The sequence below is a fragment of the Mandrillus leucophaeus genome, unplaced genomic scaffold, assembly GCF_000951045.1.
Source record: "Mandrillus leucophaeus isolate KB7577 unplaced genomic scaffold, Mleu.le_1.0 Scaffold354, whole genome shotgun sequence".
NCBI lineage: Eukaryota > Metazoa > Chordata > Mammalia > Primates > Cercopithecidae > Mandrillus > Mandrillus leucophaeus.
This window is the reverse complement of record NW_012103743.1, coordinates 2,082,263-2,097,630: the sequence shown is the minus strand read 5'-3', so window position 1 is coordinate 2,097,630 and position 15,368 is coordinate 2,082,263. Positions and strand designations below refer to the sequence as shown.

Here is a 15,368-nt window from a genome sequence, read left to right as displayed (position 1 = left end):
TTCCACCCTCTGTTGCTTACCTGTTGCACAGTATGCTGAGAGCTCCATGTGGACTACAGTCACATGGCTGACAGAGCCCAGAAGTGTAATTTGGGTAAAAGCCCTCTTTGCAGGTTTCACAGTGAAGCCCCTGATAACCTGGCCGACACTCACACTGCCCTGTGGTCTGGTTGCAGTGATTCACATCCAGGCTTCCAACCACAGAGCAGTTACATACATACTCTGCAAAGGAAAGAAGGAAAGAGACATTACCAACCAAGATTTAAGGCCCTCTTAATAAAATGAACTCTATTTTATTTTTCTTAATAAATTTTCATGACAACTTTGTAAGGACAGATAAAATTAACTCTAGTTCAAATTTACTTTCTATCCTGTTTAGTTTATTCAAATCAGGAAACATATAGGGTATATAAATTATGGTTTTGTGTGTGTGTGTGTGTGTGTGTGTGTGTGTGTATTATGTTTTTCTGAATTAGAGGCCACCAAAGGCAGGCTTATCTACACGGCACTAAGGGCACATGTTGGAAATGACAACATGTTAAATAATAAATAATCCCATTGTATAGCAGCAAAAGCCTAAGGCTCAGATGATTAACTTTGGTAACCTTATTCAAGGTCATATTAGATTGTGCCATAGCTAGAATCATAAGTTAATGTGTTCTGCCCAGGAAGAAATTAATGAAGAATAGAAACTTTAAAGTAAGGAAATGATGAACAATAAAACCAGAAGAGAAAGTTTACAGGTTCATCCTGATCTGGGAGTTAAAACCAATCCCAATTTGAATGTCTTTCCCAAATTAAAATATTTGGAAAATAAACATTTCTTTTAAGTATATTTCAAACGGTTCTTTGTTATTTGCTTGTTTGTTTCACTTTTTTCACTTTTCAAAAGAAATATTTTAATTTTTAATTTTTGTGAGTATACAGGAGTATAAGGTGTGTATATTTATGGGGTACCTGAGATATTCTGACACGCATGCAGTGTGTAATAATCACATCAGGGTAAATGGGGTATCCATCACCTTAAGCATTTATCCTTGTGTTACAAACAATCCAATTCTACTCCTTTAGTTATTTTAACATGTACAATCAAATTATTGTCCATAAATTACTAAATTATTGACCACAGTCACTCTGTTGTGTTATCAAATACTAGGTCTTATTCATTCTTTCTATTTTTTTGGTACCCATTAACCATCCCCACTTCCTTCCCACCGTATCCCTGTCAGATGGTTCTTTGGATAAAAATATTGAGAAGCCCTTAGTTTTAGACTTCTAGTGCAAAGACTCATTTAAAGGTCAGTTAGGATTTGTTTTTTGCTACTGCCTCTATTCATTTTATCAAAAGGAAAGTGTTTTCAACATAGCTTGACACAGTATTAACTGAGGACTTTGTATTAATATATATATCCTAGGAATAGGTCCCATTCCAAAATAGCCATGATGCTACCCTTAAAGGGTCCTGAGAAATCTATGGTACAAATTACAGTTCTAAATAGGTAAGGCACTATATAAAATGGCACTGTACCGATACAGTTTAGCTTGGAAAAAATAATCTTTGATATTATTTTTGATTACTTCAAAAAGCTACTAGACAACTACAAATCCAGAGTCTCAAATAGAGAGTTATAAAGGGGTTTGCTTCTCCATTCTAGAAAAGGAAATTAAGCTTCAAAATTCTTTATGTAATCACAAGCAGCTTATTTATCCACACAAGTAAAAACAAAAGATTCCTCAAAGAAATTCCCACTTGGCCAACTGTATACCTCCCACACTTCTGCAATTCCTAAACTTTGGTGTCACTTTTTCCCTGCTCTTCACAGCTCTTCTAGTTTGTAAAGATAACAAATAACGAATAAATAGGCCAGGCGCAGTGGCTCATGTGTGTAATCCTAGCACTTTGGGAGGCCGAGGTGGGCAGATCACTTGAGCTCAGGAGTTTGAGACCAGCCTGGGCAACATGGTGAAATTCCATCTCTACAAAAAAAAAAAAAAAAGTATAAAAATTAGCCGAGCATCCTGGCATGCGCCTGTAGTCCTGGCTACTCAGGAGGCTGAGGTGGGAGGATCGCTTGAGCCTGGAAGGCTGAGGTTACAGTGAACCAAGATCTCGCCACTGCACCCCCACCTGGGTGACAAAGTAAGACCTGTCTCAAAAAAAATAACTAAAGTAAATAAATAAATATTGGCAACTTATTTGTTTATTTTACGTGTATTTCAAACTTGAGTGGTGCACAAAACCCAAAGGAAAATTCAGATTTCTTCAGCCTCAAGCTTAGGAAAGGAATGAGCTTCCCATTACTTCCCATTTCTTATTTTCACTAGGCTACATAAACATGACATTTCTTTGACAGAGTTACATGTTTTCACATGATATTTACTTTCTGTGTAGGTGTGTTGTGGTTTTTGTAACTAACAAAGCCACGTTCAGTGGTCTGTAAACCTGCCAATGACAACTTCATGACAGGACCTTCACTCCACCAGAAACGACCAGAACACTTAAAATAACATTTTTCTTCTGAAATCGGGCAGAAATTCAACTTACATTCAACTCCTCCTGCTGGACCTATTTTATTACAAGTTAAAGTAATTAAAGTATGTTGATGTCAGTAGAACTAGCTCAAGAAAAAATGAAAATACTAAAAAAAATTTTTCTATAATAAAGACTATGAATTTTATTTCATTATTTCCTTACTAATGTATTTCCATCTGAAAACTGAGTCAATGTTCCCAATGAGTAAGATTAGCAGCATTTTCTAAAGAATCCAATTGAATTTAAGAACTCAGATATAAACACTCAATATTTTTTCCAGTTAAGTTCTAATGGATAAACTTTCAATACTAACCAAGTTCACTGGTTATTTATTATTTCTATAGTCAGTCTAATATCTTCATTATTCCCTGAACATACTCTGGTTAGTCCTGTCTCTGAACCTTTGCTTATTCTGTGCATCTTAGAGTGCTCTTTTTCACATAGTCAAACTTATTCCCTATTTTAAGAATCAGCTGAAACTCACTTCTCCATAAACTCTAACTGTACTGCCCCTATTATAAATCTGTAACAACACCTACTACCTAAACCTCTCAAATAACAATAATTTGAAGAGGCAGTAAAGCAAAGAGTTATGAGCACAGATTGTAGAGGTAGATGGCTAAGATTAAATCCTGCTCTCTCACTAACTTTATACCCTTAGGCAAGTTAATTAAGCTCTGTGTGCCTTCATTTTTTTCTCCTGTAAACAGGGCATAATAGTAGCTATACCACTCAGTGCCAATACTTAAGCTGGAAGTGGTCTGGAGTATTGCAATAATTAATACAACAGCTGGAAAAAAAGTAGAAAGTGTTATCAGATAAAATAATAAATGCAATTCGGATGTTAGATTCACAGGCTATAGCTTCGTTATACCCTGAGGATAAGATCTAAAAGCCTGACAATGGGTTTAGTACCATAGCAGCTTTGAATAATGTCTGGGAAACAGAATTAGTTTCCTATTACGCAGAAATGCATGTTATGGCTCATCTAGGTAGAGAATAAGATGATATTCTACTTATACTAGGCTCCACTCATTAACAATATGCGTGCCTTAAAATACACAGTGGTAAAAACAAGGATTTAGGATGCGGCTTCAGAGAAGATGAAAAATGAGCATTTATTTATTATACATCCTTGGTACTAATCAATTTAACAGTAGCAGCGTGAATGGCAAATGTTTCAGCAAGAGAGACCACCCCAGGGATAAGAAGGGGGCTGACACATCAAGACAAAAAGGCACTATCATGTTAATACTTCTCCCCAAAATAACAAAAGGAAAAGAAGAGAATACAAAGTAAACCAAGTGCCAGGGAGCATGGGCATCTTTTCTGTTTGTAACTCAGAATTTAAGGCCCGTCCCAGTGACTGACCTTAAATGAAATGACGCAAGTTAAATGAATAGTATAAGCAACAGTAATAAATGTAAAACACTCCGGGTATTCATTAAATTGTGCCAGGATAATTTGTTAGCTTGTAAGTAAAGTAAAATCTCAGACCCTTCACAGGTCTAGACATTTGTGCGGAACCAGACAGGAGTTAATGCAGAAATAATGCAGTCCCCTTAGTAAAAATGTGGCAATATGAAAAAGAAGGAAGTTTCAATTGATAGAAGCAATGAGAAGGACCAAAGACAAGAGGAAGTGCTGACTTTTTAATGAGTTAGAATCTTAGACATCAGAACAGCACAAAGGAGTCTGCAACATGATTAATGGAAAGTCACCAGTGTGGATGTTAATGGGAATGAAACAATATGAAGAGGACACCAAAAGCTAATTACAGACAAGTATGAATAAGATGCCGAACAGCTCATTCAATTGCCTAAAAGTAAATACGGAATAAACTCTGTCATGTGAGTAGCAGGCTTCCTTTCAGCCCTTTAATTCTTTGGAAAACTCTATAGAGAAATGATTAGAGAAGGGTAATGTAAATGTTCTCAGAGAGAGCAAAATCTTGGCAACATTTTTTCCTTTTGTTGTCTGGCTTCTGAAGAACAATAAAATATAGTGATTTTCACCCTGAAGAAGAATAAGAAACTAAACTCTTTGCCAAACTGCTTTAAGTATTTGAAAATAGACAAATAAAGTCCCAGAGAAAATCAAATTCTGCACTTTTTCAAACATTCAAAAAGCCAAGAGTTGAAGTTTTTTAGCCCTAAAAAAATGAGAGTATTTTGTTTACAAATCCCATAAGTTCCCTTGCCACCTACCTCCACCTGCCCTGCCCTTTGTGCACAAACATTTGCCCTGGTAAAAGATTATCTACTTGAACATACTGAAGACCTTTTCTAGGCCTTTCATAAACCTTGTAGGCTCTCTCTTCATCCAACTTTTAACCATCTCACAGAGAATATTTGGTGTGTTCTGGTATTCAGCTTGTTTGCATTTATGATGGGAGTTTTTGAAAAATACTAATTGTGATTGTATGTCCTAATGAATGTGTCCTCTCTGTGTCTCTTTTTGAAGTCATTTCTAAGTGCTAGAATTAACTGTAATGCTCAAGCAGTTTGGTACAATTGTGTATTAAACCTTTGCAGACAAAAATCCATAAAAACAGTAAATGAAAAATTTGCATAACAAAATTTAAAAATTATGTCCTCAGTCATGATGGAAATCTCCTAAACAAATAAATGTTACCCTGACAACAATACTGTTGGTAAACTAAAATGATTACAAAATTATTGCATTTAAGCATAGATACTAGAAGACTACTAGTGGCTATAACTAATACAGAGCACTCACAGGAATCTGGTTCAGGAAGACAGCCTGAAATTCAATTTACAGCCTTTTGCAAAACTGCATAAACACCTTTGCAAAACTCAATTTCTGACTCCTTTTCATTCATTGAACAACAATTTCACCCCTTTTATTGTTAGCTGACGTGTAATAATAATACCTATTTATGCAATACAGAGTGATATTTCAATACATGCATACAATGTGTAATGATCAGACTAAATAGCATATCCATTACCTCAAACGTTGATCATTTCATTGTACTATGAACATTCAAAATTCTCTCTTCTAGCTTTTTGAAAATATAGAGTAAATTACAGTTAACTATATTTATTTACCCTATTGTGCTACAGAACACCAGTACTCATTTAGTACTATACAGCTATAATTTTGTATCCATTAACCAATCTCTTCCCATCCTTCCTTCTCACCTACCCTTCATGGCTTCTAATACCTCCAATTCTACTCTTTTTTTTTTTTTTTGAAACGGAGCCTCACTCTGCAGCCTAGGCTAGAGTGTGGTGGTGCAATCTCGGCTCACTGCAACCTCTGCCTCCCGAGTTCAAGCAATTCTCCTGCCTCACCTTCTGAGTAGCTGGGATTACAGGCGCACACCACCACACTCGGCTAATTTTTGTATTTTTAGTAGAGACGGGGTTTCACCATGTTGGTCAAGCTGGTCTTGAACTCCTGACCTCGTGATCCGCCCGCCTCAGACTCCCAAAGTGCTGGGATTACAGGCATGAGCCACCGCGCCCGGCTCCAATTCTACTCTTTACTTTCATGAGCTCGATTTTTTTAATCTCCCACATATGAGTAAGAACATGCAGTATTTAACTTTCTGTGCCTTATTTTACTTAACATAATAACCTCCAGCTTCATTCATGTTTCCATAAATAGCAGGATTTCATTCTTTTTCATGGCTGTGTAGGACCAATATTCTAAAGCATTTCCCCTGTGTTTTCTTCTAGTAGTTTTATAGTTTCAGATCTTACTTTTAAGTCTTTAATCCATTTTGAGTTAATTTTTGTATAAGATGAAAGATGGGAGGTCTAGTTTTATTCTTCTGCATATAGATATCCAGTTTCCCCAGCATGATTTATTGAAGAATATATCCTTTCCCCCAATGTATGTTCTGGGCACCTTTATTGAAAATCAGTTGGCTGTAAATACATGGATTTATTTCTGGATTCTCTGTTCTGTTCCACTGACTTATGTGTCTGTTTTCATACCTATGCCATGTTGTTTTGGTTACCATAGTTTTGTAGTATATTTTGAAGTCAGGTAGTGTGATGCCTCCAGCTTTATTCTTTTTGCTCAGGATTGCTTTGTCTTCTGTGATTCCATATGAATTTCAGGGTTGTTTTTTTTTTAAATTTCTGTGAAGAATATCACTGATATTTTGATAGGGATTGCATTAAATCTATAAATTGCTTTAGGTAGTACACTCTTGCTTTTTAATATCTTCAAATACTGTTATCTATTAAGAATACAAAAAACCTGTATTAAGCTATTCCTAAACTTACAATATTTATCAGAGCACTGGCCATTCAAGTTCTAAGTCCCAAAGATATATCATCATTTTAGACAGTTGGAACTACAGTCTGACTTGCAAAAGTAGATGGAAATAGTTCTATTCTCAGCACACACAATGCAAACATTATAGGAACATCCACTCAATGGAAGTCAAAAAGCAAAACTGTACTTTGAAAGGCAATGAGTATCCATCTATTTGAATAGCTAAAGTACACAAACAAAAAAAATTTGACAATACTAATTCCTGGCAAGCATGCAGGACTTTCAAAAATTACTGGTGTAAGTACAAAATAGTAGAGACACTGGAAAACAGTTTGACAGTTTCTTATAAAGTTAAATATACCTTTACTATATGACCCAGCAATTCCACTCCTAGGTATGTATCTGAGGGAAATGAAAAGTTATAGTCACATAAAAACTTGTACAGAAATATTTATAAGTGATATTAATAATCACCAAAACCTGGAAATCAACCAAATGTCCTTCAACTAGTGAATGGATACAGTATGGTACATTCTCATAATGGAATGCCATTCAACAATAAAAAGGAATAAACCACTGACATCCAAGAACATGGATGAATCTTAAATGCATTATGCTAAATGAAAGGAGCCAGGGGCAGAGAACAGATCAGGGATTTGCCAAGAGGTGGGGGCAGAAGGGAAGGGCTGACTACAAAGGAGCAATACAGGGGAATTTTGAGGGGGTAATAAAACCATTTTGCATCTTGATTATGCACATATCAAAACTAATAGAACTACTGCACATCAAATGAGTAAATTTCATTGGATATAAATTTTAAAATATGCAAAAAAATTTTTTTAAGCAATGAAGTTTTACTAGATTCAATTTTTAAAATGTTGCTGGAAGGATGCCTTGGTGTCCCACAAGCAACTATTTCAACTGAACTGTGGCACCAGCGTCCACAGGGGATCCAACTAATGATTGAGGCTTTCTCAAAGTGACTGTTACATTTAAGATAGCAGGAAGTTATTAATGCTCCAGCTGATTATTGCATAAGGAGTTGCGGAACATTTTAGTATTTAAAATGCTATTTCACTAAAAGGAGTACAATCTTTTCTTTTCCCTTTGGCTCCAACTTAAGTCTTAGGCTGCAACTGTTCCCATGTACAATGAGAGACAAGAGGAAAAAAATGAAAGATACAGATGTATAGGATTACCATCCTTTTTTCATACGCAATTGTTTGTTTCCTTTTGAGATTCATCATTAAAAACCCTACTCTGTTTAAACAAAGACCAGGAAAATGCATGTAAATATAACTTTCAATCTATCTAATCTATTCAACAAAGAACGTTACCCATTTTCACAAGCCTAGGATTGGATCCACAAAAATTACATCATTCCTGATTTTCGAATTGAAAAGAAAAGGAAAAATATTGTCAAAATCAAGAGTAGGAATACACAACTCAAACCTCTGCATGTACATCAAATGATTCTTTAAAAAAATCCAACAAACTGGCCAGGTGCGGTGGCTCACACCTGTAATCCCAGCACTTTGGGAGGCCAAGGTGGGCAGGTCACTGAAGGTCAGGAGTTCAAGCCCAGCCTGGCCAACATGGCAAAACCCCATCTCTACTAAAATACAAAAATTAGTCAGGCATGGTGGCATGTGCCTGTAATCCCACCTACTCCGGAGGCTGAGGCAGGAGAATCGCTTGAACCCGGGAGGCGGAGGTTGGCAGTGAGATGAGATCGTGCCACTGCACTTCAGCCTGGATTACAGAGCGAAACCCTGTCTCAAAACAAACAAACAAACAAACAAAACCAACAAAACTATATTATCTTGACTACAGGCCTGATTTCCTAAGTATATGGTGTATTTCAAAATGTACTTTTTATTAGGACCATAGTTTATGTTTTAGGTTTGAAGAAAAGGAATCTCAGAAAAGCCTCATTCTAGGGAAAAGGAATTATCAACACAAGAATTTTTGTTTTGAGAGTCTTACTCTAGAGTAACATTAATACTCAAATTACATTTGACTATTGCCAAGGTATTGCCACCAATCTTCGAAAACTTGGGAAACTTAATATTAAAGCTGATGAATTTCTTTAGTTAAACTAGACTTTGTAGAGATGTGTAGTATTAAAGTCACTACTTTTAAAGAAAAGTTTTAAGCTTTATTTGAAAATAAAAATGTATCAATTAAAATTCCCAGTCACAATTTACTAGAGCAAAACATTTCTTCAACTTCATGGTAGACATATGAAATAAATGGGGCAACATAATCCAGGTTTTGTAGAAAATTTTCTGTCTCACATTTTAAAATCATGTTGTTGGTGCTTGTCCCTGGCTCACTGCCAGTTTTCCACAATTCAGAGATAATTCATCTAATTAATGAGACAAGATGACAAGTTCTGGAAAAGGCTGTAAAGGCTAGTTTTTACTTCTAATAACAATGATGATATTACCAGCTATTAAGCATATCCTACACATATATCAGATATCACACTAGAAACTGGACACAAATGGCCTCCTTTAGTGTTCACCATAATCCTGTGATGCAGGTACCTTAAGCGAGGAATCTGAGTCTCAGATAGATGAAACAAATCACAGAACTAATCAGTACAGAAGAAGAGACTAAAGCCCAAAATGAGTAACTCCAAAGTCCATGTCTTTTCACTCTGAGAAGCCAAACAATCAGACAGACCCAGAACACCTTAAAATCAAACTTTGCTGCTAATTAACCAGCTCTAGGACAGTTAGTGAATCTAACTGCTCTGAGATTCAGTGTCTCAATGTACAAACTGTGGCTAATTCTTTTCATCTATCATGAAAAACAATTAAAGGTCAAATTATATATGTCCACGTATATTGTTTTTAGTTTACAAAAACTTTTGTTTAATTGAGCCACTGGTGTATCTAATAATCTGAATAAGTAAATCAGAAGGCAATTTCCTTTGAAAATTTTGAATGTATATACTATGTTTTAAGGGAAAATCATAGGTTTTAAATTGCTCAGTGGTGGCAAATTTTCTCATATCTCTACATTTCTCATAGTGGTTTAGCACAGTAGTGATCAATAAATAGCTATAAATGTCAGTTCAAATCAGATTCCATTTTATAAATTAAAATTAGAGCTGGTCAATTTAAAAGACAAAGATCTTCAAGATTCAATGAAACCCACAAAATCCAGCTACAAACACATTACAAAAGACATAAAACAGAATTATACATTAAGGTTAAAAGTAACTGAAAGGAAAAAGATGAAGCAGGTAAATATTAACTAAAAGAAAACTAGTATTCCATCCTGGCTAACACGGTGAAACCCCGTCTCTACTAAAAAATACAAAAAACTAGCCAGGCGAGGTGGTGGGCGTCTGTAGTCCCAGCTACTCGGGAGGCTGAGGCAGGAGAATGGCGTAAACCCGGGAGGCGGAGCTTGCAGTGAGCTGAGATCCGGCCACTGCACTCCAGCCTGGGCGACAGAGCGAGACTCCGTCTCAAAAAAAAAAAAAAAAGAAAAAAGAAAACTAGTATAGATAGCTATATTAATTAATGTAAGACAAAATAGATGTTTAAGCGAAAAAAAAAAGCAATATAAGGGGACAAGAGGTCTGGTCACTATATAAAAAAATGTACAATTCATTAAAAATATGTAGTTCTAAATTAGATGTGTATCTAATACCATAGTCTCAAAATACATGAGGCAAAATGACAGCAAATATATTTAATATGGTTATTTGAGGATGAAGTGAGATAAAAATGTGACAGTACCAGAATAGGATATTTACTGTTTTATCTCCCCAGATGTCCCACTTTTCTTGAAATGTAGAAAATACTCTCAGAAATATATATCAGAAACAAGATATGACAATAAATGCTCTAAAATAAGGGATTGGGGAAGATTAGGAATTAGAGTTGGTTAAACTACAGCATTCTACAATGTTCTGGCAGAAGGGACTTTCTTTTAATCCAGAATTAGAATAATTCAACAAATTTCCTGAAGTCATAAAAAAGGTAGAAGAGAGAAGTCTAGTCTAGACTATAGAAAAATATTTACTATACAGGATTATGTACTCAAATACTTTCCTCATTAGCATTCTAAACACCCTTATTCTCCAAAAGTTCTTTTATTTTTTGAGACGGAATCTCTGTCACCCAGGCTAGAGTGCCACGGCACACTCTCAGCTCACTGCAACCTCTGCCTCCCGGATTCAAGCGATTCTCCTGTCTCAGCCTCCCGAGTAGCTGGGACTACAGGCAAACGCCACCATGCCCGGCTAATTTTTGTGTTTTTATGTAGAGAAGGGGTTTCACCAGGTTGGTCAGGCTGGTCTCAAACTCCTGACCTCAAATAATCTGCCCACCTCAGCCTCCCAAAGTGCTGGGATTACAGGCATAAGCTACCATGCCCGGCCTCTAAAAGTTCTTTGTACCTTCCACTATGTATCCTCTACCGTGTTCCTAGAGCACTGTTAGAGACAGTTACAATATAAAGACCTGGCCTGTTAAAGGTTTTACTTTCACTAAGTCCCTAGAACTGCTTCTAAATCCTTAGATTTATCTTATTGTTTCCACATATCCATTGCCGGCATTGGCTATTCCAAGCTTCTCTTTAAGTCTTCCATCCCACTATACAACCAGCAAATGGGTGCAACTTCATGGAAACTGAGACCTTCTTTTTCTCTCTTCCTCCTTTTTCCCACCAACCTAACCTTCTCTCCAGTTTCAGGCTAGACAGCTCCTTCCAAGACCAAACAATCCCTCCAACTGCACTCTTTATCACATCCTCTCCCAAAGCTCTTTCCAGGACTCTACTCTGCCCACTCCCATTGTCCCCCTCCTTCAGCCTTTTCAAGCTTTCACTTTTTACAGAATTCGCCTTCAAATATGCATTGGGTCTCTCACGATTCTCTGTTCAGTCTCCTGTTCCATTTAACTAGCATTTATTTTCTAAATAAAATTTCTCAGACAAAAATACAGACTGCCTCCTTTTCTTCACCACATGTTTTCTTCTTAATGCTCTGCAATCTTTTCTAAACTCTACTAAAAATGCTCTCTCAAAAGTTACTAACCCAAAACAAAACAATAGCCTTCTCAGGCCATATTCTGCTTAACCATTTTGCAGCATTTGACATACTGATACCCCTTCCATTTTGAAACTCTTTCTTTGGTCTCCATGTCATTGGATAAATCCATGAGCACTTATTGAGGATTTTACTATGATCAAGTCCTCTCCTTATGCTTCCACTTCCACATGGCAGACAGATCATTATGGTTCCCAATGAATCCATGGAGAGAGACAAGTCTCAGCTACTCCAGTCATCCCCATCAAGGCCCCAAACATATGGGTGAGGCCATTTTAGATCCTCCAGCTGTAGCCAATCTACCAATACAGCCAGGGTAAGCCCAAGAGAGACCAGGAGAAGAATAATCAGAATGAGAAATAAATCATTGTTATTGTTTTCAGACACTAATATCAAGAATGATATTACTACGGGGAATATTATGCACAACTCTATACATATAAATTCAACAACTTTGATGAAATGGACCAATCTCTTGGAAACCAAGCTATCAAAACCTAATTCAGATTACCTAAATGGTCCTATACCTATTAAAGAAATCAAATTTATAGTTTAAAACCTTCCAAAAGAGAAATTTCCAGGCCCATATGGCATCACTGGAGAATACTACTAAGTATTTTAATAAGAAGTAACATCAATTCTATAAGACGTCTTCCAGATAATAGAAGAGGTAGGAATCCTTTCCAATTAATTCTATATGGACAGCATTATTTTGATACCAAAACCAGATAAAAACATTACAAGAAAACTACAGAACAATATTCCTTGTGAACATCTTGGATCAAAAACCTCTCAACAAAATAACCAGTAATATATAAAAAACAAATTGAACCCTGCAATATATAAAAAGATTAAATGAGATTTATTCCAGAAATACTGGTTCAACACTTGAAAATTAATCAGCGCAATCCATCCTGTTAGCAGGCTAAAGAAAAATGCCATCTCATCTCAACTGATGCAAAAAAAGATTTAAAAAAATTAACATCCATTCATAGGAGAAGTGCCCAGAAAACTACGAATAGAAGGAAACTTTCTCAGCCTAATAAAGGGTATCTATGGAGAAACAACATTTAACATTATACTTCATAGTGAGAGACTAATTACTTTCTCCCAAGATCAGGAACAAGGCAAGAATGTCCCCTCTTGCCACTCCTGTTCAAAATCATATTAGAAGTCCTAGACAGTGGAATAAAGCAAGGAAAAGAAAGAAATGGTCTTCAGATCAAAAAAAAAAAACAAAACTGGGCCGCAGTAGTAGCTCAATATGTATAAAATCCCAGTACTTTGGGAGGCCAAGGTGGGAGGATTACATGAACTCAGGATTTCAAGACCAGTCTAGGCAACATAGTGAGACCCCATCTCTACAGAAAAATAAATAAATAAATAAATAAAAGCCAGGAAGGGTGGCCAGGAATGCCTGTAGTCTCAGCTATTCCTGGGGCTGAGATGGAAGGATCACTTGAGCCCACGAGGTCAAGGCAGTAGTGAGCCACGATCATACCACTCTATGCCAGCCTGTATAACAGAATGAGACCCTGTCTCAATAAATACATAAATAAATAAATACTGTCTCTATTCACAGATAACATGAACATTTATGCAGAAAAAAAGTTTAATCTATTACAAAAATTCCTAGAACTAATAAATGACATTAATAAGCTTGCAAGGGCTGGGCCTGGTGGCTCACGCCTGTAATCCCAGCACTTTGGGAGGCCAAGGTGGGCAGATCACCTAAGGTCAGGAGTTCGAGACCAGCCTGACCAACATGGAGAAACCCTATCGCTACTAAAAATACAAAATTAGTCAGGCATGGTGGTGCAGGCCTGTAATCCCAGCTACTCGGGAGACTGAGGCAGGAGAATCGCTTGAACCCAGGAGGCAGATGTTGCGGTGAACCGAGATCGCACCATTGCACTCCAGCCTGGGCAAGAAGAGCGAAACTCCGTCTCAAAAAAATAAAAAATAAGGTTGCAAGACACAAAATTAACAAACAAAAATCAACTGTATTTCTATGTGTTATGAATGAAGAGATGGAATTTTTAAAATTTTAATACCACTTGACTAGCTCCAAAAATATGAAATACTTACATACAAAATTAACGCGTATGACCTTTATGCTAAAAACTATGAAACATGATAAAAGAAACAAAAAGACCTAAAAATATGGAGAGACATAACGTAAACAATTAGATCTATAGATTTAATAAATCCCAACCAAAATCCCAGAAGGATTTTTTTGTAGATATTAACAAATTGATTCTAAAATATATATGAAAAAGCAAAGAAACCTCAATAGCCAAATAACAAAGCTGGAGGACTCACAATAATTGATTTCAAGACTTACTATAAAGCTATGGTAATCAAGACATGGTGTTATTGGTAAAAAGAAAAAAGAAAAAAACCGACACAAAGGCCAATGGAATAGAGAGCCCAGAAGTAAACCCTCAGAAATATCTAATTTAATTTTTGACAAGATGAAAAGGCAATTCAATGGAGAAAGGACGCTTTTTTTTTTTTTTTTCAAATAAATGGTGTTGGTACAGTTGGACATCCATAAACAAAAGATTAAAACTCGACATTAACTCACACCTTATATAAAAATTAACTCAACATGGATCATAGCCCTAAATGTAAAATGTAAAACTATAACACTTCTAGAAGAAAACACAGGAGAAAATATGATTGACCTTGCATTAGGCAAATAGCTTACAAATAAAATACCAAAAGTAAAATCCATAAAAGAAAAATGTATAAGTTGGACTTTACTAAAATGAAATACTTTGTTCTTCAAAAGACTGCTAACAAAACTAAAACACAGCCATAGACTGGGAGAAAATACTTACAAATCACATTTCTGTCAAAGCACTTGCATCAAGAATATACGAAGAACTCTCAAAACTCAACAATAAGGAAATAATGCAATTTAAAAATGGAGAAAAGATCTAGAAACTTTACCAAAGAAGATATACGTACAACAAATAAGCACTTGAAAAGGTACCCACTATCTTTCATTAGGAAAATACAAATTAAAACCAGAATGACATACTACTACACATCTTAAAAAATGGCAAATTTCAAAAAACTGTCAATACCAAATACCACAATGCTGAGGAAGTAGAACTCCAGTACACTGTTGATGGGAATGCTTGAAAAATAATTTGACAGTTTCTATTTTTCTTCTCTCTCTCTTTTTTTTTTAAGAGACAGGTTCTCAATTTGTCACCTAGGCTGGAGTGCAGTGGCATGGCCATAGCTCACTGTAACCTCAAACACCTGAGCTCAAGAGACCCTCCTGCCTCAGCCTCCAAAGAAACTAGGGTTACAAGCACACACCATCATGCTTGGCTAATTTTTAAATTTTGTGCAGAGACAGGGTGTTGCTATGTTGGCCAGGCTGGTCTCAAACTCCTGGCCTCAAGTGATCCTCCCTCCTCAGCCTCTCAAAGTGCTAGGATTACAGGTGTGACCACCACACCGGCCAGCAGTTTCCTTTCCTTTCTTTTCTTTTCTTTTTTT

General features: G+C 36.2%; 1 protein-coding gene across 1 annotated transcript in view; it reads right to left on the bottom strand.

The window, feature by feature from the left end:
* The window catches only part of MEGF9 (multiple EGF-like-domains 9), a 116,045-nt gene that overhangs the window by 54,311 nt on the left and 46,366 nt on the right, over positions 1-15,368 (bottom strand). The window contains exon 2 of the mRNA XM_011989519.1: positions 21-222. Within this exon, the coding sequence (XP_011844909.1) occupies positions 21-222 (202 nt within the window). The remainder of the gene's footprint in view (positions 1-20; positions 223-15,368) is intronic.